Consider the following 24,701-nt stretch of genomic DNA (forward strand, 5'->3'; position numbering starts at 1 on the left):
TTTAGGACACATAAATAATCTCAAACTGCCACAGGTAGTTTTAGCTAAAGAAGGACATAGGAGGTCTGATAAACAAGATTTTGGAAGACATGGTTTTTCCTTAATTTAATTCTGTTAACTTTATTTTTTTACTATATATATTATCCATTCAAAAAATAAATGGAGACTGCTGAGTTAAGATGGTGGCTGTCAGGGTATAGTCTGTGACTCCTCAAAATTCCTCATAGAAAAGGGAAGAGCAAGTATGTGAGCAAAACAAAACAAAATCACCATCAAATTATTTTAAAATTATAAAATATAACCACAAATCTCAAAATACAAACAGTTGTAGGATATAAGTGACATGATAGATATTGCTGAGATGAAGCAATCCAGACATTACTGACAAGTATTCACTATAAATAAGAAAGTGGCCTCAGTCAGAATAAAAGTTCACAGGACCAGTCTGTAATGGGATGGGAATTACAGACTCCAGTTTGGTGGCAGTAAAAAAAGGACCACGGTTAATAGTTAATTTGAATGATGTTGATGTCTAGGCATAAGATCTCAGTCAGCATCTAAGACTGCCTTTCTGGACAAAGCTTTACACTGACAAGAAATTGCTGGAAATAGAACCAAAATTGAGCAAGATAAGAAGACCTGGGATGATAGAAAGAGAATTGCAGGTTAAAGTAGAAGAGGAAGAGAAGTTAGATATTAAAGGAAAGTAAGAAACCATATTATTAACATTTCTTAGTAAACAAAAGAGAAATTCCTAATCTCCACCTTCCCTTGGGAATCCCTTAAAATTACAAAAGAACCCAAAGCAAGAAAATGTGAGCAATTCAAATTAATTGATGTTGAATCTCTTCCAGTGACATTGTAATGAAAGAGAACAATGTCTAAATAATTTTCCTGCCATTACATAAGATTAGACACCATCTATGATTCAAAACATTTTAAAACAAATTAAGAGAAATGATAGAAATTAGAAATAATATAAATCAGTATTAGAAAAATTAAGAAATGAGGTGACTAGACAAAAAAAAGGATACACAAAAAAAAACTCAGGAAAGAAATAAAAAAAACAGAACAATTAAATAAATAAAAATTTAACTGGAAGAAATACAAAAAGAGATTAATGAAAAATAGAATAGAAAATAGTAAAAGAAAGTCCAACATAAGTCTAATAAGTCCTCAAAGAAGTAAACCAAATTAAGGATAAAGAAAAAAACCTAAAAGGTATAATTCAATAAAACTTTTTTGAAAACAAAAGAAAAAAGAGATCCTATCAATTAAAAGTGCATACCTGAGGAAAATCAACATAAAATGGTTATCATTGAAACATATTTTAGAGACAATTAAAACATAAAGAAAAAGAAAAATAATCCTTTGGAATTTAGTAAGAAATGCCAAATCACTTATTAGAAGACTTACCATGTAATTTACTTCATCTACAGAATACTTAAGAAAGATAAATAGGGCACTATTAACACATTTGGACAATAGGCTTAAGCTAAGATTATACCAGGCAAACTAGTAAATATAATCACACTAATAATAGGGAATCAAAATCATATTGTCAATAGAAGTGATAAATAGCTACACTTATGCCAGAAGAAAATGGGTTAACACCTTCGATTTTCAAGGAAAGAAAATTTGATCCAAGGCATTTTTATTCAGCACAAGGCATGGATAATGGAATGGAGAAATTACTGTGACATTTTAGAGCTCAGAAAATATTATTACTTTGAGTCTTTCCTGGGAAACATAGCTAAGGACCTGCCTAGGTGTAGAAAACCAACATGAATGGCTGATCTTTGGCAATGAAAATATTTACCTCTAGAGTTAAGACTAAATGATGAGAGAAAAATGGGCAGAATATCATATAAAGACATACATATCAATATATATCAATATTTGTAAATATTGTGTGCACTAACAATATAGGATAGTATAGCAGACCAAAAATACAGTGTAGTAGTTTGAAATTATTTATGAATTCCAATAAGAAGGATTATATTTGTAAACTGGTCTTTTTCTCAGGGTTTGATACCCTTTGACTGTATTAGATTCAGCTGAGATCTCTTTGATTAAATTATTTTAAAATTAGGGCTTTGATTCAACCATGTCCGTAGGACATGACTCAGAGTTGAGGCCCTGCCCCCTTAGTGGACTATATAAATAGACACTCACTCAAGAAGACACACAGAAGATGATACATGGAAGGAAAGAGAGACAACTTTGTCAGTTTTGACCCTGGGGTCCCAGAGAGAGCTGAGCCATTCAGCTGGTAGTTTACAGCTGACCTTGTGCAGAGAACAGAGCAGTTGAGAAGACCTGAGAAATGAGCCCTACAGCTTAGACTGAGATTGAAAGAGCCTTAAGAGGAAGTTAAAACTTAAATATCTGTGATTGGCAACCACATTGCTTCAACATGTGGCAACAGACTTGCGAGAAAGTACCTCTTATGGTACCTTGAGTTGGACTCTTTAGGGCATTGTAATGGTAAGATTTTGCCTGAAATAAATACCCTTTATAAAAGTCAACAGATTTCTGATACTTTGCATGAGCACCCCTTTGGCTGACTAATATATACATGGAAAAAAATTGACAGAATAAAATAAAGTGATTATATGTATTAATGATGTGGATAGATAAAACATAACTATAAAAATAATAAGGGAGGCAGAGTTACACTTTCAAAAATGATTCTGAAGACAGAAATTATAGATGTCTTCACCTGAAAAAGTAATAGACTAAGCTGTTTCTTGTGTGTGTGTGTTTTATGGTTTCTTATGTGTGGGCAAGACTCAGGTTGTGCCTCATGGGGCCATTAAATATTGGGTAGAAACCTGCAGTCTCACTGGTTGAGAAATCAAAGGATAGTATTTGAGGCAACCAGATCTAGTGGAAAGTGGAGGAAGGAATCCTAGAAAGAAAAGACTCATAAAGATACAGCTCCAAATTTTGTATATAAATTCTACGCAAATTTATTGTTGACCCCTGTACTATGCATATGTGGAGCATATTCCAGGGAGCATAGCTGTACCTAAAATTCATAGAGCTAACAGCTCTTGCCACTGCCAGAGAGGCAGAATTTAATTTGAGCTCAGTTAAATTAACTGGTAATAGTAACAGATGACCAAGGAGATCTCCTAAATTCTAGGCAAAGACCTCAAATCCTATTTCTCTTGGATAGGATCAATGACCCAAGCCAGTACAATAATTGCTTTCTTTGCCTGTTGATTCAGAGACTTGAGAGCCCAAAGTGGCCAGGTGGCAGTCTTAAATTCCAGTTCAATGGAATCATTGTTGTGTTACCTGGTGAAAACACTCCTCCTTTATGAATTAAGACATGTAGACCAGAAGAGCTTAGGTTTCAGGGACATGAAGGGATTTTTTTTTTAGTGCATCATTAGGGGTAATAGTGAGTGTTACCACTCCCATTTCCACACCTTGTTTCCTGGAGCTGTAAGTCTGGGCGTTTGGAGAAACAGTATCATAGAGTGATAGCTAATTTAGAGCATGCACAGACTGTGGGAGAACACTGTCCCAGACCTGAGAGGTATTGCTTCATAGTTGGCATCATAATTAAGTCTTTAAAAGACCATTCCACCATTCTATCAATCCAGCTGTTTCAGGATGATGGGGAACATAATAAAAACCAGTGAATTTCATGAGCATGCGCCACACTTCATTTGCTCTAAAGTGGGTTCCTTAATCAATAGCAATTCATTATGGAATATCATGATGGTAAATAAGACATTATTTAAGTCCACAATCATAGTTTTGGCTGAAGAATTGTGTGCAGGCAAAGCAAACCTATATCCAGAGTACAACTCTAAGCCAATTAGAGCAAAATATTGCCCATTACCATGATGGAAGTCATCCAATGTAATCAACCTGCCACCAGGTAGCAGACTGATCACCTTGGGGATTGGAGTCATATCAGAAAGTGTTATTCACTGCTGCTGGCAGATTGGACACTCAGCAGTAGCTGTAAGCCAGGTTGGCCTTGGTGAGTGAAAGTCCACATTACTAAGCCCTGCACAACCTCCATCTCTACCATTGTGGCTACTTTTTTTCTTGGGCCTATTGGCCAAAAACAGGTGTGGCTGCGGAAAGAGACAATCTGGTATCCACAAAGCAGTCATCTTACCCACTTGATTATCAAAACCTTCCTCTGCTGAAGTCATCTTCTGATGACCATTTATGTGGCATGCGAATGTCTTTATATATTTTGCCCACTCAAAAAGGTCTATCCCCATACCAGTTTGCCAGACCTCTTTGTCACTAGTCTTCTAGTCACACTTTTCTAAGTCATTGACTTGGAAAAGTCATTGGCAAGAGCCAATGAATAAGCACATAAAGGCACCTCTGACCATTTCTTCTTCCAAGCAAAATGAACAAGGAGGTACACTGCCTCAGTGGGAGGATTTTCCCTCACCATTTTCCTTCAGAGATGTCTCAGAAAGGGGCTGCACTGCTGCAGCTGTCCACTTTCAGGTGGTACCTGCAAACATGCAGAACTATCTGTAAACCAGGCCTTAGTTTTCTCTTCCTCAGTCAACTGATTGTAAGGAATTCCCCAAGAGGCCATAGTTGTGGGTTCAGAAAGAGAAAGTAATGTGACTGCAGCGGGAGTCATGGGCACTTGGGCCATTTCCTCATGTAACTTACTTAAGCCGTCAGGATGAACTCAAGCGCTATCTCATATATACCACCTCCATTTGATGATGGAGTACTCCTGTACATGCACAACTTTATGGTTTGGCAGGTCAAACAATACCAAGCTCATGATAGGCCACTCAGGTCTCTTGGTGACTTTGTGGCCCACGGTTAAGTGTTTGGTCTCTACTAAGGACCAGTAGCAGCAAAAGTTGTTTCTCCAAAAGATAGTAGTTTTAGGAAGAGGATGGCAAGGTTTTGCTATAATAGATGAAGTTTTTGCTCTGTGATTCTCCTATAGGGGTCTGCCAAAGGCTCCAGACAGCATGTTTATTTGTCACTGACACTTCCAGCACCATTAGATCTGCTGGGTCTTATGGCTCAAGTGGCAGAGCAGCATGTACAGCTCCTGCATCTGTTGCAGTCTTCTTCTTGTGTTCCATCCTCACTCAAAACTATATGCTTTTTGGGTCACTTGGTAAACGGGCCATATTAGCACCCCAAAATAAAGATTATCCTGTTTCAAAAATCCAAAGAAGCCAACCAGGCATTATGCCTCTTTTTTGGTTGTAGGAAGGAATAGATGCAACAGCTTATCTTTCACTTAGAAGGAATTTTTCAAAATGCCCCATATCACTGGACACCTAGAAATTTCACTGAGGAGGAAAGACCCTGAATATTTGTTGGATTCATCTCCTACCTGCTGATGTATCAGTGTCTTACCAATAATCATAAGGTTGGATAATTGACAAACCCCTGAGGTGGAAGAGTGAAGGTGTATTTCTGGCCTTGTCAGCTGAAAGCAAACTGTTTCCATTGGTCTTTACTAGCAGCAATTGATTTAAAAAAAAGCTTTGAACAGATCACTGACTGTATACCAAGTACCAGGAGATGCATTGATTTGTTCAAGCAACAATATCACAACTGGAACAGCAGCTGCAATTAAAGTCACCACCTGGCTAAGTTTACAAAAATCCACTGTCATTCTCCTAGATTTATCTGTTGTTTTCACTGGCCCAATAGGGGAATTGAATGAAGTTCTGGTGGGAAAACCACCCTTACATCGTGTGAGTCCTTGAGGGGGGCACTGATCTCTGCAATCCTCCAGGAATCTGGTATTGCTTTAGATTTACTATTTGGCTAGGTAGGGGCAGTTCTAGTGGCTTCCACTTGGCCTTTCCTACCATAATAACCCTTACAGCACAAGTCAGGGAACCAATGTGGGGATTCTGCCCGTTGCTGAGTATATTTAATTCAATTATGCATTCTAGACCTAGGGAAAGAACCATAGAATGGGTCCAGGGACCCACTAGACCCATTGTGAGATGTACCGGAGCTGTAACTCCATTGATCAACTGACTTTTATAGCCCCTACTCTGACTGGTGGACAACAGTGACATTTTGGGTCTCCTGGGATTAATGTCACCTCTGATTCTTTGTCTAATAATCCTGAAAAAAAAAAAAACAAACCTGATCATTTCCTTTTCCCCAGTGTGCAATGCAATAAACAGCTGTAGAACTCTTTGGGGAAGACTGGGGAGGAACATTAACAGTATAAATTTTTGGTAGTGTGCAGGTCCTTCCCCAAGGGAACCTGGCCTTCCCTTCATTCAAGGGGCTTTGGGTTTGTAAACTGTCTCTAGTCTGGGAATTGATGAAAAGATCATGACTTGCTGCTTTTGTAATTCACTTGACCGCTCTACTCACACAGATCAAGTAAGAATTTAAAAGACTGCCCATCCATTTTACTTTTAGCTACTCTGTGAAATTCTAGCCAACAGCATAGGTCTGTGTGTTTCAATCTATTTGTCCATTATGGCTGCCAGGCTAAACCTTGTCTTTGGCCATTAATTCCTGCCACTTGGTTTCTGCCAACTGGGTAGCCAATCATCCCCATTAAGGGTCCAAGTACAGTGACGACAGTTCCTATATTAATACCTGACCTACAGAGAAGAGCAACTGCAGAGCTCTTCAGGGATGATGGTGTTAGTCTCACATATTTATGCCTTACAGAGTTGGTGAAAATTGTGTCCTCTGGACATTACTAGTGTGGGTAAGAAGGCCTAACATGATAAAGCCACTCTCATATTCCCACTCTATCTAAGCCTTTGGATGCCTTCATCTACATTATACCAGGGCAGTTTTGGCATCTCCACTTCAGGCAATGTAGGTCAACTTTTGGTCTATGTCCATCCTTTAGCCAACTACCTGAACAAACTATTAGAGTCCTTTCTAACACCTTGAGCTACAACACTGAGTCCAGAATCTCTGCTTAGTGGGTCCATATCAACAAATTCAGCCTGATCCAACTTTATGTTTTTCTATTCCTTCCACAATGGAATACCCTTAACATCCATTGCCACATACTCTCATGATTTCTGCCTATATAAATTGGAAAAATCATGCAGTTCTTTTGGATTTTAGCATACCTCCTCAAGGGTCACACTTTGCCTCTCACATTTTGGGGCCTTTTGACACTTTAGTCTAGCTTCAGTTCTGGAAGAAAATAGGGGTGATGGGGGTGAGTCACAAGAAGAATTAGAAGTGTCTTGTGAGTCAACTACTTCAGGACATTCTATTTCAATTTCATCTGGTGAAAGAGGATTAATCTTTTAAAACAGAGGAGTGAGGGCTATTTCTTCAGGGGAAGTGGTTTCAGATTTATCAGGCACAGCAGGATTAATCTTTTCAGGTGGAGACTGAATGTCTGAATCCTCAGGGCAAACTGGACATGAGGTGGTTGATTCCTCAGGGCAAACCGTTACTTTTTTTTTTTTAAGTGTGTGTGTGTGGGGGGGGGTGAGGAGTGAATCTGGGACCTTGTATGTGGGAAGCTGGCACTAAACCACTGAGTCACACTGGCTTCCCTGAGTTGGTTTTTTTGTTTGTTTTCTTGCTTGGTTTGCTTTTTCAAGAGGCACTGGAACTGACCCTGGGCCTCCCATGTGGGAACTGAATCACTTGAACCCCATCTGCTCCCAAATCATTACATTTTAATCTGGCAGTGAATCACCAGAATTGAAGTTTTCAAGTTTCCCCATTCCAATTTTCAGGATCCCATTCCTTTCCAATTAATGCCCTCACCTTAACAGCCGACACTATGCAGAGTTGGGATTTAGTTTATGTTGTAATTCAAAGCTACACACACAATGAGTCTCTGGGTCTGGTTTTCAGAAATCTCAAGTCTGGGGCTGTACAACATATGGTGTTCTTTTAGAGCACACATATAAACTTACAAGTCCTTCATGTGGAATTTAAATTGGAAATTTGAAGCCTTGAATTCATCCCTTTCTTTTACATCTGTAACCAGAATATTTAGGAACAAGTAGTCAATATCAATAAACTTTTTAACTCCACAAAACTCTAAGAAGGTGTAAAAAATTCTCTCAGAGCCTTGTTGTTATAAGCATTTGAGTAGCTGCATCCAGTGATGATATTTTATGTATCTCTATTGGCAACTCATGACAAGGACTATCAGTGACATCTTGATTGTTGAAAATAAAGTCATTAGTGTCTTTGAATCTAATCAGATTAGAGAATTACTTTCAGAAACCTCATAACCAATTCAGAAATATCATCCTTAAGATAACTGTTTCTCAAGAACCATTCCTTGTACCAAAGCTGTATTAGTCAGGTATTCAGGTTCTCTAGGTTAACAGAATCAACAGGAGATTATATATGTATGTCATATATATATCATAGTTCTGAATGATATGTATACACACACACATATATATATGCACATATGTATTTATATATTCAGTGTATTTTTCAGGAGAAGCTGGCTGGCTAAAGTAGAGATGGAAATTCTTTCTACTGACTGTTGAAATCATCACTTCTTTTAAGGTCTTCAACTGATTGTATGAGACTCCTCTCATTGTTGAAGGCAATCTCAGTGCATTGTAGATGTAATCAGTCATAGATATAATCAACTGATTTAAATCAGAAAATAATCTTTACAGTAATAATCATGCCAGGACTTGCTAGAAGATGCAACTGGACATAAACTGGTCAGTTTATGAACTCAACCATTACATAAAATTATGTAAAATGACTTAAAGTCAAATATGTTCAAAATTAAAAAAAGAGGATATCAGAACAGAAAGATAAAACTATTAAAAAAATGAAAAATTTCAAATTGAAAACAAAATCTTAGATAAAAAATATTTAATGGATGAGCTTAATAATGTAAGAGTCAGCAAACTCAAGGAGAAGTCAATGGATATCATCTAATCTAATAAAGGAAAAAATTTCAGAAAATTAGAAGCACTTCAGAGATTGTTGGATAATATCCAACACTCCAACATACTGTAAACAGAGTCTCAGAAGGAGATATGAGAATGGGGCAGAAAATATATTTAAAGAAATAATGACTGAAAATTCCTGTTTGTTGAAAAATACATTTATAGATTTAAGATCATCAATTCTCAAAAAGGATGGATACAAAGAAAATCTCACCTAGCCACATCATAACCTAGATGCTGAAAAGCAAATCATGCAAGGAATTGAATCTTTCTGCCATCAGTTTTCAAGGGATTGAGGCCTTCTGCCAACAGCCATGTGAATGAACCATATCAGAAGCAAATCATCCATTCTCAGTCAAGCCTTCCAATGAACGCAGCTACAGATATTTTGATTGCAATCTCATGATAGATCCTGAGCCAGAATCATCTAGCTAAGCTACTCCCTAATTTCAGACCTGTGGAAACTGAAATAGTAAATTTTTTGTGATTTAACTGTAAATTTTGGGGTATATTGTTGTATCATAGTATATAACTAATAAAACACTGTAGAGTGATGCCAGAAAATAAGAGAGAATATAAAAAACGTGCTCAATTTATTAACAATGCTTGTCTCATTGACATTCAACACTTCCTTGTACAAATGATAGCAAAAACTTTCTTTTAAGTTCACATGGATAGCAAAGCATCTGGGAAAAGACCTAGACACAAAGGAGGAAGTGTAAAGATAAATGAGTTTATATGGCTAAGAGACTTCAAAGTGAGTCAGGAGGTCATCCCAGAGGTTATGCTTATACATGTCTCAGCAGGATCTTATTGACTGCTAAAGTAAATATTACCTCATATAGCAGAGACATCCAGACTCTACAGGCAGGGTAGAGAGCTCAGTAGTTTGGTGCTTTGCCAGTGGGCCTTACTTGGGAACTTATGCTCCCCAGTGTGACAGAGTTGGACACAGTTGTGGTTTCCCTACAAATGGCTCTTCTGCCCCTTCTATTTGAACCTACAGTTAGTGCTAGAGTTGATAGATGTATGTCCAAGAGACTTAAATCTTTGGGTTGTCCATGTGCTAGCCTGGCCCTGAACCTCAACAGAGTTGCAACACCTATTCTACAGTTCATGGGACTCACCCAGGACAACTAACAAGGAGATGATGATGGGTAACGATCAAGGGAAAAAGGGAGTCTGCAACTGCAAGCGGGGTAGTCCCATCCATCTGCCCCATGGGATCTTAGCATTAGAGGTGGAATGGGCATCAATTCCAGAAACCTCAGAATTGGAGAATGAGTGATGGCCTGGGGTAGACTTACTGTTATTTGACTATAGACTTATTGTTGTTCTGGCAATGGAAGAACTTTTATTGTTGATGTGGTGATAGTGGCTGCTGGAGGTTCTGAGGGGAGAGAGAGGGGAAAAATAGGTATAATATAGTGGCATTTTCTGGACATTGGAATAGTTCTGAATGATGTTGCAGTGATGGATATAGGTCATTGTATATCTTGTCATAACTTACAAAAATGTACAGGAGAGAGTTTAAATTATAATGCAAACTATAATCCACACTTAGTGGCAATGTCCCAATATGTGTTCATCAATTGTAACAAAAGTATAACACTAATGAAAGATGTTAATGTGGGAAAGTATGGGAGGGGTAGGAAGTGCGACATATGGGAATCTCTTACATATTTTTTAAGGATTGATTTTTATTTATTTATTTCTCCCCACCCCCTTGTTCTTGTTGTTTGCACTTGTTTTGTCTGTCTGTCTTCCTTGTTTCTTTAGGAGGCACCGGAAACTGAACCCAGGACCTCCAATGTAGGAAGGAGGCACCTAATCACTTAAGCCACCTCTGTTCCCCTCAAAATTTTTTGGTAATATTTATGTAATCTATGTATCTTTGTAAAAAAGAAAAAGGAAAAAAAAGTTCACAAGAAACACTTAATGCAGCAGACCATATACTGGCCCAATAAGCAAGTCTCGAAAAATTTAAAAAGATTGAAATAACATAATTTATGTATCATATATATATATATAACAGAAACAGAGATCAATGAGAAAACTATCTTGAAAATCCATCAAAATTTAGAAGTAAAACCTATACAAATAACTGTGTCAGATATCACCTATGACTTCTCAGCTCCAAATCCCCTTTAGTGCCCACTCTGCATTAAAGAATTGGTGTCTTTATTTCTTCTACACTGTTGATACTATAGCCAACCTTGTCAACACAGGGCACAGGAGGGCCATTTGCAGAGGGAGAGTGCTACTTTTCCTACTGAGGATGGTTATGCTTCTGCCTGTTTTTGTTTTTTCTCTTGCTCCTGCTTCATGATTACTTAGCCGTGCAGGTGTTTGAGAACAGCCATGTTGCTCTGTCCCAGCAAGGATCTCAGAGGGTGCAGCCCTGGCCTGGATCCATGATCCACTTCCAGGAAACTCTTGATGTTTTCACTGCATGATCCAGGACTGCACACCCAAGGGCACCTGAACTACCTCTGCATTCTTACATACCAACTGTGGCTCATCAGTGCCCAGGAGTTTTATTTCCTACAATTTACCTTGCACGGGCACAGTGTGTTCCAGGATTCAGAACTGCACCCCAACTCCTTCTTACAAACTGTGATTTACAACTACGCCCGGTTCATACTACTGAACTCTTATAGCTCAATAATAAGAGGAAAAATTGCGAATAGTTTGATTTTTAAAATGGGCAAAAATTTTGAACATTTTATAAAAGAAGACATTTGAATAGCCAATAAGCACATGAAGGGAATTGCAAGTAAAAACTTCAATTTTATGTAATTGAATATATGCTCATTATTTATATGTGTGTGAATATGTGTATATGTGTGTAGCCACTATATGTCCCCTATAATGGCTAAAATCTAATAACACTGACAGTAATAAATGTGGACTAGGATGCAGAACAAGTAGAACCCATACATTGCTGGTGGGATTGTTAAAATGGTAGAACCACTTTGGAAAACTGTCTATCAGTTTCTTATAAACTTAACATACACTTACCTACCAAAAGGCTCACTAATTCCATTCCTAGATATTTAACTAAAAAAAAAAAATGTCTAAACAGAGACTTGTACATGAAATATCATAGCAGCTTTTTTTCATAATAGCGAACAACTGAGAAATAAAACCAACAAATGTCCAGTTCACATCTACTGTAGAGAATAAAAAGTTGTTTGTGCTCTATAGTACATAAGCCTTCCAGGAAGTGTAAAACCAAGAAGCTTAAAACTGTGACTAATCTAGCTCGCAAATGACCACTGGCCAGAACTGAAGCCTTGGATGGATACTTAGTTATTTTAGAATAAAACCTCTAAAAATCTTGTGATCTTTGTTGCCTGAAAAAATTTTATAGTGTGCAGGATTCTCAGTCTGTAGGTTTGTTGTGTCAAAATTGAACTCTCTCTCACATATTTCATTACAGAACAATTTTTCATACCTAAACCCAGTATTTAAATTCTAACCTACTTCTCAGTGTTGAGGTTTTATCTCAAAGGAAATCTAATATATTCTAAATCATGTGATGTAAGTAATATTTACTGACCTTTTGTAGGCAGCAGTCACTCCAGCAACAGCTACTTCCTAAAGATCTATACAGAGTAATTACATCTCTGCCGAAATTATCATAAATTGTCATGGTGAAAGGTCTCCAAGATCCACAGAAGTGTAGGAGAAAACAGTGATGTTTCTCTTCTGCAAAATAAATTCTCTGTCCTTGATTGTTCATGACTTCATATTTGTTACTGGTTTCAAGACAAGTGAGTACTAAAGAATGAAACAACATGTTGAATTATTAGTAATAGTGATATAAGACTGGGATAAATTGCTTATTAAATCACCTTCAAACATGCAACATATATTGGGTAACAAACTGCTTGGCATTAAGTTCCTTATTGTCACTGGTATTTAATTTCCCTATAGAAGAATGAAAGAGATGGGCTAGCTACTACCTGGTTTACTTTAATACTAAAATTCTATATACGGCTTTTTTTTGTTTGTTATCAGTTTTGAAATTCAGACAAGTTTACCTGTTGCTATAATGTTTTAAGTTATTTTAAATTGTAATTCTTTTCATATTTTCCTTCCTACAGGATATAAAAAGAGAATATAATAGGTCTCCACATCAAGAGAGAATACTTTACTTTTGCTAAATAAGGGGAGAAATACTCTCTTATACTATACAGATAAGATAATAATGAAATTAATTTTTGCAAGCAAATGGAAATATTATTTTGCCAAAATAATTTTACCTCTGTGATCAAACAAAATCCTAAAATTAAAGAAAGGCTTTATGCAATGAAATATTCATTACTACCCTTTTTGAAATTAGAAATAAAAAGAAACAAAGTATCCATCAACAAGAGGCAGTATGTAATATACTTTCAAGGATTGTTAGGTAGATATTTAAAATGTGATTTTTAAGACAAAACAAGAATAACAAAAATAACCTTAAAAGACTAAATAGAAAAATATGTATAATGATTAAAAGTAGATTTAAAAAGTCTATACAATAACTTTTAAAAGTCTTCAGAAAAAATTGTCAGTACTTGTGGATGGATGATGCATTTTATTCCACTTTCCTAAATTTTTCAAATGTTCTTTGATGAGTACATATTACTCTATTATTGAGACTGTTTCTGGCTATTCTATCCGAAGTATATAATCAAAATACTGTATATTCATCATCTTAAAAATTCTAGAACAATTTCAATACTCCCAAAAGAAAGACTCCAAAGTCCTTAGCATTCCTTCCTCAGACAAACATAGTAATTAATCTGTCATCTTTATGGATTGATTTATATTTACATTTTATATAAATGGAATCAAACAATATGTAGTACTCTGTAACTGGTCTACTTCACTTAGTACAATGTGTTGTTGTTTTTTTTTAATATTAACATTGTGTAGTATTAACTTACATTTGTTTAGCTTCAAGGAAAATTGGTCTTACATATGCAATTTTACCCATATTTGTATTTCACAAATTATATTTATATTTCACATAATATATTTAGTTCAGAATGGGGCAATTGTATAGCATTTGTCTTCTTGTGTTTGGCTTGCTTCACTCAACAAAACGTCCTCCAGGTTCATCCATATTGTCATATGCTTCAGGACTTCATTTCTTCTTACTGCTACGTAATATTCCATCTTGTTTATATACCACAATTTGTTTATACATTCATTATTGATGAACACCTGGGTTGTTTCCAATTTTGGCTATCATGAAAAACGTGCTATGAACATCAGTGTGCAGATGTCTATTTGTGTTACTGCTCTCAGTTCTTCTGGGTATATACCTAGCTATGGTATTGCTGGATCCCATGGTAGGTATACATTCAACTTCATTAGGAACTGTCAAACAGTCCTCCACAGTGACTGTACCATTCTACAATCCCACCAACAGTGAATAAGCATTCCTGTCTCCCCACATCATCTTCAGTATTTACAGTCTTCTGGCTTTTTAATAGTGGCCAGTCTAATAGGTGTGAAATGATATACCTCATCGTAGTTTTAATTTACATTTCCCTGATCGTTACTGATGGTGAACACTTTTTCATGTGTTTCTTTTCCATTTGTATTTCTTCTTTGGACAGTTGCTTTTTCCAGTCCTTTGCCCATGTTTTAATTGGGTACTTTGTCATTTTATTAAGTTATATGATTCCCTTATATATCATGGATATTTACCCTTATCAGATATGTGATTGCCAAATATTTTCTCCCATTGAGTCAGCTGCCCTTTCACCCTTTTGACAATGTCCTTTGAGGTGCAAAAGTGTTGAATCTTGAGGAGGTCCCATTATCTATATTTTGTTTTGTTGCTCATGCTTTAGGCATAAAGTTTAAGAAACTACCACCTACCATAAGATCTTGAAGATGTTTTGCTACGTTTTCTTCTAGAAGTTTTATGTTGTTGTATTTATATTAAAGTCCTTGATCCATTTTAATTTTTGTATAATGTGTGAGATAGGGGTCCTGTTTCTTTCTTTTGAATATGACTATCCATTTCTCCTAGCATGATTTGTTGAATGGACTCTTCTGGTCCAGCTGGGTGGGCTTAACAGTCTTGTTCAAAATCGCTTGACTGTAGATGTGAGGGTCAATTTCTGAGTTCCTGATTTGGTTCGATCGGTCAATCTGTCTATCCTTATGCCAGTACTATGCTGTTTTTACCACTTGTAGCTAAGTAATATGCATTAAAGCCAGGAACTGAGAGTCCTCTAACTTTCTTCTTCTTTTTAAAGATTTTTTTGCTATTTGGTGTTCTTTAGCCTTCCAAATAAATTTGATTATTGGCTTTTCTATTTCTGCAAAAAAGGCTGTTGAGATTTTTATTGGGATTGCTTTGAATCTGTAAATCAGTTTTGGTAGAGTTGACATCTTAATGATATTTAGTCTTCCAATCCATGAACACAGAATGTCCTTCCATTTATTTGTCTTCTTCAGTTTCTTTTAGTGATTTGTTGTAGTTTTCTGAATACAGGTCATTTATGTCTTGGTTAAGTTTATTCCTAAATATTTGATTGTTTTAGTTGCTATTATAAATGGATTTGTTTTTCTGATTTCCTTCTCAGAGTGTACATCAGGAGTGTACAGAAATGCTATTGATTTTTTCATATTAAGCTTGTACTCTGCCACTTTGCTGAACTTGTCCATTTAGAATTAGAATTTAGCTAATTTTTCTAGCAGCTCATTTAGGTACTAGAATAGTAGCTTTGTGTGGATTTTTCAGGATTTTCTACATACAGGATCATGTCATCTGTGAACAGTGAAAATTTACTTCTTTTTCTATTTTGAGTGCCTTTTATAATATTTCTTTCTCTAGCCTAATTGCTCTAGTTAGAACTTCCAGCACAATATTGAATAATAATGGTGACAGTGGGCATCCTTGTCTTGTTCCTGATGTCAGCAGGAAAGATTTTGATCTTTCACCATTGTGTACAATGCTAGCTGTAGATTTTTCATATATGTACTTTATCATATTGAGAAAGCTTCCTTCTATAATTATCTTTTGGTGTGTTTTATCAAGAAAGTGTGCTGTATTTTGTCAAATGCCTTTTCTGCATCAGTCAAGAGTATTATGTGATTTCTCTTCTTCAATTGAGCAATGTGGTTTATTACACTAATTGATTTTCTTATATTGACCCACCCTTGCATACCTGGAATAAAACCCACTTGATCGCGGTGTATAATTCTTTTTATGTGCCTTTGGATTCTGTTTGCAAGTATTTTATTGAGGATTTTGTGTCTATATTCATTAGAGATATTGATCTGTAATTTTCTTTTTTTGTAGTATCTTTATCTGGTTGTGGTATTACAGTGATGCTGGCTTCTTAGAATGAGTTTGGTAGCATTCTTACCTATTCAAATTTTTGGAGGAGTTTGAGCAAGATCAGTATTAGTTGATCTCTGTGAATGTTTCATAGAATTCACTTGTGAAGCCATCTTGTCCCGGGTTTTTTATTTGGGAGGTTTTTGATGACTGTTTCAATTTCTTCACTTGTGATTGATTTGTTGAGGTCTTCTATTTCTTCTAAAGTCAATGTAGGTGGTTCATGTGCTTCTACTTTTTCTACTTTTTTGGCATACGTTTGTTTATAGTACCCTCTTATGATCTCTCTTATTTCTATGGGATCAATGCTAATGTCCCACCTCTCATTTATGATTTTATTTATTTGTGTCTTCTCTTTCTCTTTGTCAAGCTAGCTAAGAGTTTGTTGATTTTATTGATCTTCTCAATGAACCAACTTTTGGTTTTATTGGTTTTCTATATTGTTTTTGTTGTTGTTCTCAATTTCATAGATTTCTGCTTGGATCTTTGCTATTTCTTTCCTTCAGCTTGGTTTGGAATTAGTTTGTGATCTTTTTTTAATTCTTCCACATGTGCAGTTAGATCTTAAATTTTATCTCATTCTTCTTTTTTGAAGTAAGCATTGAGGGCTATAAATTTCTCTCTCATCACTGCCTTTGCAGTGTCCCATAGGTTTTTTTTTTTCCCCCATTTTAGGTTGAAATTTTAATTTTAAATGACTTTTACTTTTCAACAATAAAATCCATGGGAATTCTGCCTTCATTTCCCTCCTCCTCTTTCACCCCATTCATTTAAAAAAAATTAATTTAAGTGTATCACTCATACATAAACATATATAAACAATAAGTGTGTAGTAATAGTTGTGAACTTACAAAACAAATACAGCACACCATACAGGACTCTCATAACTCACCCTGCCACCAATAACTTGCATTGTTGTTAAACCTTTTTAGCTACATTAAATAGCATTGTCAAAATATTACTACTAACCATAGCATTTTTCCCCCAGCCAGCCCTATTATTATCTTTATATCATTTCTATATGAACATACATAAACAATTAAATAATAGTAAAATTTGTGAATTTACAAAGCAAACATTCATAACATCATACAGGAGTCCATTCATCAACCCTTCACCAACAACTTGCATTGTCACGAGATATTTGTTAAAATTATGAAAGAATATTGTCAAAATCTTACTACTAATCATAGTCCTTATCTTATATTTGGTGTGTTTTTCCCCCAGCCACCCTATTATTACTTTTAAAATATATTTTTTATAACAGAAGTTTTAAACTTATAAAAGTCATGCACATGTGCAGAATTTCCAAACAATACCCCTCCATCAACATACCACACTGTGACGGAACATTTGCCACAGATAAGAAGATATGATGATTGTTACTATGTCCTTAGTGTACATTTGGCTCACACTTTCCATACTGCCTCATTATCAGTGCAGTACATCTTTTGCATAGATGCAAGAATATTATATTATTATTGCTAACCACAGTCCATAGGTCACTCCAGTTGTATTTTTCCCGTGCTTCTCCACATTCCCACATGCTGCATGAGTGATATACATTCGCTCAACCTCACAAAGGACACTCTTGCATCTGTACCATCAACCACAGTTCTCATCCACCTCTTGGTTTACTGTGCTATTCAGTTTCTAGATTATTCTCTAGCATTCTGTCAATTGGCATTTATATACCTAGACTACTATTTTCAGCCACATTCGCATTTATAAACTAGCTGTTACTCACTATGTGTTACCGTCCACTCTCTGCATTTCCACACTTTTACAGTAAAGCTAATTAAAACTTCTATATACATTAAACATCAGTAGTCCATCTCAGCCCTCCTCTTATCTCCTTTAAGCATCCACCACCTACCACCAGGTATTGAAGATATTTTCCTACAATTTCTTCTTGAAGTTTGATGGTTCCTGCTTTAATTTTTAGGTTTTTGATCCATTTTGAGTTAAATTTTGGGTACGGTGTGAGATAGGGGCCCTCCTTCTTTCTTTTGGCTATGGATATCCAATTCTTTCAGTACCATTTGTTGAATGGGCTGTTCTGCCTGAGTTGTGTGGATTTGACAGGCTAGTCAAAAATCACTTGACCATACATGTGAGGGTGTGTTTCTGAAGCATAAATTTGATTCCATTGGTCTATTGTGTGTCTTTATGCCAATACCATGCTGTTTTTTTTTTTTTTTTTACCAGTATAGCTAGGTAATATGATTTAAAGTCTGGAGATGAGGGTTTGCTTTTCCTTTTTATGATGTTTCTAGCTATTCAGGACCCCTTACCCTTCCAGGTAAATTTGATGATAGTGTTTCCAATTTTTTTTTAATGCTGGTGGAATTTTTATTGGGATTGCATTGAATCTGTAAATCAGTTTGAGTAGAATTGACATCTTAATGATATTTAGTCTTCCAATCCATGAGCATGGAATGTTCTTCCAGTTATTTAGACCTTTTCTGATTTCTTATAACATGGAGCTGCAGTTTTCTGAATACAAGCACTTCACATCGTTGGTTAAGTTTATTCCTGGCTATTTGAGTTTTACCTGTCATATTTTATTTTCACCACTCTTTTGACACTTTTAGTTACTTTTATTTATATAATGTTCATTTCTAGACTTTCTTCCAGGCCTCTCTCTCCTGTCTTTTCTTTTCAGGCTCTAGCACACCCTTTAGTATTTCCTGAGAATCTGGTCTCTTGTTTAGAAATTCTCTCAGTTTCTGTTTATCTGTGCATATTCTAATCTTGCCCTCATTTCTGAAAGACAGTCTTGCTGGATATAAGATTCTTGGCTGGAAGTTTTTCTCTTGTAGTATCTTAAATATATAAGACCACGATCTTCTTGCCTCCATGGTTTCTGGTGAGAAATCAGCACTTAATCTTATTGGGTATCCCTTATATGTTATGCATTGCTTTTCTCTTGCTCTTCTCCGAATTCTTTGTCTTTGGCCTTTGACATTCTGATGAGTATGTGTCTTGGAGTTGTTCTATTTGGATTTTTTTAGATGGGAGTACGTTGTGCTTCTTGGACATGGATATCTATGTCCTTCAATAGGGTTGGGAAATTTTCTACCATTATTTCTTCAGATATTCTGTCTGTCTGCCCCTTTTCCCTTCTCTTCTCATTCTGGGACACCCATGACATGTATGTTTGCATACGTTTTGTTGTCTTTTGTTCAATTTTTTTCCATTCTTTCCTTCATCTTTTCTTTTGTATGTTCACTTTCAGAGACCATTTCTTTAAGCTCATCAATCCTTTCCTTTGCCTCCTTAAATCTGCTATTAGATGATTCCAATGATTTTAAAATTTCATTTATTGTACCTTTTTTTCCCATAAACCTGTTATATTTCTCTGTATGCTTTCAAATTCTTCTTTGTGCTCATCCAGTGTCTTCTTAATATGCTTAATCTCTTTAGCTATCTCCTTGAATTTATTAAGGAGATTTGTTTGAACATCTATGATTTGTTATCTCAACTCCTTTATGTCATCTGGAAGTTTATCTTCTTCCTTTAACTGGGCCATAACTTCCTGTTTCTTGGTGTGGATTGTAATTTTTTGTTGGTGCCTTGGCATCTGGCTTACTAGAGTATTTATTCTGGGTAGAGCTTTTCTTTTTAGTGTCGGGCTACTTGCCCTTTCTCCCTTGTTGTTTGTGCAGTAGGAGCCAAGGCTGTACTTGGTGCTATAAGCTGTGGAGGCTCAAGCTGCCCTCATTGCTCCAGGGATCAATGAAGCTTCTTTTAACTTTCCCCTTTGCCAGGGGTAGGGACAGAGTCACAGCTGTGTGGAATAATCCAAGTTATGAAGGCCTAGACTATAGTTGCCCAGAGAGACTGATAAAGCTTCATGGTCTTTTCTCCTGGGGCAGGGATGGAGCTGCAGGTGTGGGTAGCAATCTAGGCAGTGTGGGTCCAAGATGACTGCAGTTGCCCCAGTAGACTTCTTGTTTTTAGTCTGTGCTAGCCAAAGGTACCTTCAGTTACCTGGATAGGCTGGTACAGGGCCCAGGAGCCTCCTCCCTGCCAGAGGCGGGACTGGAGCCTATGCTAGGGCTGCAGGCTGATCTGGGTGAAAGAAACTTTGGTTCCTACCATCACTGTGGCTTTTGCTCTTGGCTTTCCCTCAGTCTGGGGGTGGAGTAAAAATGGGGGCCATTGGCCTCTTTCCTACCTGGGCAGATTAATACCCCAGCTGTTTCCAGGGTTATATCTTAGTCAGCTGAGATTGGCAGCTAACCATCTCCTCCTCCCGTTTTTGGGAAATGGTTTTTACAATTCCAGCCACAGAATAGTTCCTGGGGTGGCTCGTGTCACCAGAGTAGGATGATCACTGACCTCCAGGCTTGGGCAGTAATTTCCTGAAGAGGCTGGTGCAGGTCCCCACAGCATCCTCCCTGCTGGTTGTGGCACTGGGGCCTAGACTAGATCTGCCATCTGACCTGGATGGAAAGAAGCCAGTCCCCATCAGCACTGTGATTTTCAGTCTGCCCTGCTTCCCTTGTGCCAGGCACAGAGTTAAGATGGCAGCTATTGGTCTCTACCTGCATGGGCTCAAACTTTAGCTGTTCTCAGGATTATACTTTAGCCCGCTGAATTTACTCATGAGTGGTTGAAGTTGGTGCCCAACTGTTTCTTCCTCCCCTGTTTGTGGGAAGTGGAACTTTCTATTTCAGCTGCAGAACAGCTCCCAAGGAGACTTGTACCTCCAGTGGAGGATGGGCACTGGCCTCTGGGGTGTGGAGCACTCTACTTATGAGTTTTCTCTGCAGATGCGCATTCTCCTCCTTCCATTCCTTCAAGGATGTGGCAGGGATGCTCTTCTTGACTCCTGGAACCATTGAACAGGTGCTTCAGCTAGCTCCAGATAGCTCTGGGTCTTTACTAAGTGCCCTATAGCAGGAGCTAACTCTAGGCGCTCCTTACTCTGCCACCATCTTGCTGGTTTTCTCTGTCCCTTAGGTTTTTATATGTTGTGCTCTCATTTTTGTTCATCTCAAGATATTTCCTGAATTCTCTTGAATTTCTTTTTTAACCCATTGGTTGTTTAAGAGTGTGTTGTTTAATATCCATATAGTTTTGTGTTTTTCCTGTTTCTGTCTATTATTGATTTCCAGTTTAATTCTGTATGATATTTTATATAATTTTAATCTTTTAAAAGTTATTTAGACTTGTCTTATGATCTAACATATGGTCTATCTTGGAGAAGGACCCATGAGTACTGGAAAAGAATGTATATCCTGCTCTTTTGGGGTGCAAAGTTTTGCAGATATCTATTAGGTCTAGTTCATTTATTGTATTATTCAGAATTTTATCTTCCTTGGTATTCTTTTGTTTTCCTCTGGCCAGAACCAAGATTTAAAGTTGACTCAGCTGGCCAAATTCACTGAAGAAAAGACCTCTGCTCCCCTCTTAGTGAGTTTCAATGTGTCACAGGTTTTACCACTGCTGAATATCTCAGGGGTTGGAGAGGGGAGCCCTTCCTTGCAGTAGGGAATTTTAGTAACTCACAGTTTGTTGTTTCAGCTACTTTCTCTCTCTGTCCCTCAACATCCTGGGAGTTGTGAAGCCCTGTCCTGGTCTGCTGACCCCCAAAGTAGGTCCCTCTGGCAGCTTTAGACTCTTTCTCTATTGTTTTTGTGAGAGTGCTGAGACTTGTCTGCCGGTCTGATACCATGTTCCCACAGTTCCCCACCATTTTTTTAAAATATATTTTTTATTTTTAAAAGATACTTACATTACATAAAATGTTACATAAAAAATATAAGAGATTCCCATATGCCTAACTCCCCACACCTCTCACTTTTACCAACATTTACAACTTCTTTCATTAGTGTGGTACATTCATTGCAATTGATGGACACATTTTGGAGCATTGCCACTAAGCATGGATTATAGTTTACATTGTTGTTTACACTCTCTCCCACTCAATTCTGTAGGTTATGGAAGGATATATAATGGCCTGTTTCTGTCATTGCAATGTCATTCAGAACAATTCCAAGTCCTGAAAATGCCACCCATATAATACCTTTTTTTCCCTCTCCCTGACTTTAGCACCTCCAGTGGCCACTGTCTTCACATCAATGATATAATTTCCTCCATTGCTAGAATCATAATAAGTCTATAGTAGAATATGAGTAAGTCCACTGTAGTCCATATTTTATTCCTCAATCCTGAGGATTCTGGGATGGTGATGCCCACTCGACCTCTAATTGGGAGGGGTTTTTGATTCCATATGGCTGATGGATGGGAATCTCTTACTTGTAGTTGTAGACTCTCTTGGTTACTTAGTGTGGAGGTGGACCATCCTCACCTCCTTGTTAGTTGTCCTGGGTGGGTTCAATGAACTGCAGAGTAGGTGTTACAACTCTGCTGAGGCTCAGGGCCCAACTGGCACATGGACCCAGTGATTCAAGTCTCTTGGGGTACATCTACCAACTCCAGCATCAACTATAGGTTCAACTAAAAGGGACAGAGAAGGCATGTGTAGAGAAGTCATATCTGAGTTCAACTCTGTCATGCTCCAGAGCACAAATTCCAAAGTAGGGCCAACTGGCAAGGGACCAAACTCCAGAACTAACTGCCATGACTGTAGAAACTGGGTGTCATGACCTCAGGAGTCCCACTATTTGGGGTAGTATCTATTTTGGCAGTCTATGAGATCTTGCTGACATGTGCATTAGTGTTACCCCTCTGATGCTCTCTTGACTCACTTTGAAGTCTCTTAGCCATATCAATTCATTTGTCTTTACATTCTCCCTCTCCCCTTTTATTCAAGGTATTTTTCCAGTTACATCACCAGTCAGTGCTTGGTAGTAATCCCTAGTGCCAGGGAGACTCATCCCCAGGAGTCATGTCCCACACTGGGGAGAAGGTAATGCATTTATATGCTGAGTTTGGCTTAGAGAGAAGCCACATTTGAGCAACATGGAGGATCTCAGGATGTAACTCTTGGGCACTCTACAACACTAGGCTAAGTTGCAATTTCAAGAGCAAAGGCTCATAAACATAGTCATCAATATCAAGGGCCCATCAATGGACCATCCTTCTTCACTAGTCATTGCCCCTGTATTTGGGGGATTGTTACTATTCCATTAGAGAATGTGGTAGTGCTCCCTAGGATCAGAATTCAATATTCTTTTGGTTGTTGGGTGAATCTCTACCCACTGTAGCAATGCCCCATGAACATTTGAACATATTTATATAACTTATATGTACACCCAGGTGAACTTCTTCCCATGTATCCCCCATTGCTGACATTTCACACCAATGATCCTCCCCTGCCATGGTAGTAACCCTTCTGTGATTCAAAACTTCTTCAAAACTGAAGCCCAGAATATCACCAAAAAAAATTAATAGGAAAATAAAATAATAATGATAGGTTTAGACATAAGAAATAAAATATATAATAATTTAGAAAAACTAAAACTAAAACTAAAATAAAGTAAAAAATAAGGATATTAAAAATAATTAAAAATATTAAAGAAATTTTTTTTTTGACATTTTGCCTTTTGTCACACAGTATCTGTTGTCCTGTATGTACAGTGACATTTTCTTCCATTTCTTCCCCAGTGTCTTACTTTTTTTCATTTTGTCTTCAAAGAAGTTTTAGGTCACAATAAAGTCACATACAGAATATAGGGGACTCCCATATACCCAACACCCTTCCCCTTTACCCCTTCCTGTATTAATAACCTATTTACATGTGTATGGTACATTTGTTACAATTGATGTACAGATATTCAGACATAGCTACTAACCATGGTCAATGGCTTACATTATGGTTTGCATTTCGACAATATGGTTTTATAAATTTTTGGTGAAATTTAACATGGCCTGTATCCATCATTATAAGAACATGCAGATTGCTTCCATTGCCCCCTAAATACACCCTCTTCCATCTATTCAATTCCTCCTTTCCTCTCCTCTCAGGGTCCGTGGTGACCACAAGGCTTCACTCTTTGAGGAAAAGATTCATAGATACTTGCAACAATGCTGAAGACTTGACACACAAATCTGTCCTCCCCTATTAGGAATAGTGCATGCTCTCCTGGCATCCCCCCCTCTGTTTGAGAGCATATGAGTCTCCCCAGGATGGGAGTCCAACTCTTTCACACTCATTATGTAGGGTTCCCACCACTGATACAATATCCTATGACAAAATGATCACAAACATCCTACAAAAGACTGCTCGGTGCACCCTGTTTCAAATTCCCCCCTAACCAACACCCCAAACTAGTAACATTTCCTTGTCATATTGCCAAAAGAGTTTTTTCAACATTGTAGTTTCAACCACATACTCACTAATCTCCAGTGTTCATCTGCTCCCTCTCCCAACCCTCTCTCAGTTCCAGGGAACAGGACCATCCAAACCATCCTCCTCACCCTACACTCCTGACAAGCTGGCACCACCCAACCCAATAGTGCCCCTACACCCCTGTCATATCCCT

At 37.3% G+C, this 24,701-nt stretch overlaps 1 protein-coding gene across 1 annotated transcript in view; it reads right to left on the bottom strand.

The window, feature by feature from the left end:
- Positions 1 to 24,701, bottom strand: part of LOC101419956 (phospholipid scramblase 1-like) — a 55,742-nt gene that overhangs the window by 11,870 nt on the left and 19,171 nt on the right. Inside the window, exon 4 of the mRNA XM_058296409.1 lies at positions 12,457 to 12,677. Within this exon, the coding sequence (XP_058152392.1) occupies positions 12,457 to 12,677 (221 nt within the window). The remainder of the gene's footprint in view (positions 1 to 12,456; positions 12,678 to 24,701) is intronic.

Source organism: Dasypus novemcinctus, chromosome 4, assembly GCF_030445035.2.
Source record: "Dasypus novemcinctus isolate mDasNov1 chromosome 4, mDasNov1.1.hap2, whole genome shotgun sequence".
NCBI classification, from domain to species: domain Eukaryota; kingdom Metazoa; phylum Chordata; class Mammalia; order Cingulata; family Dasypodidae; genus Dasypus; species Dasypus novemcinctus.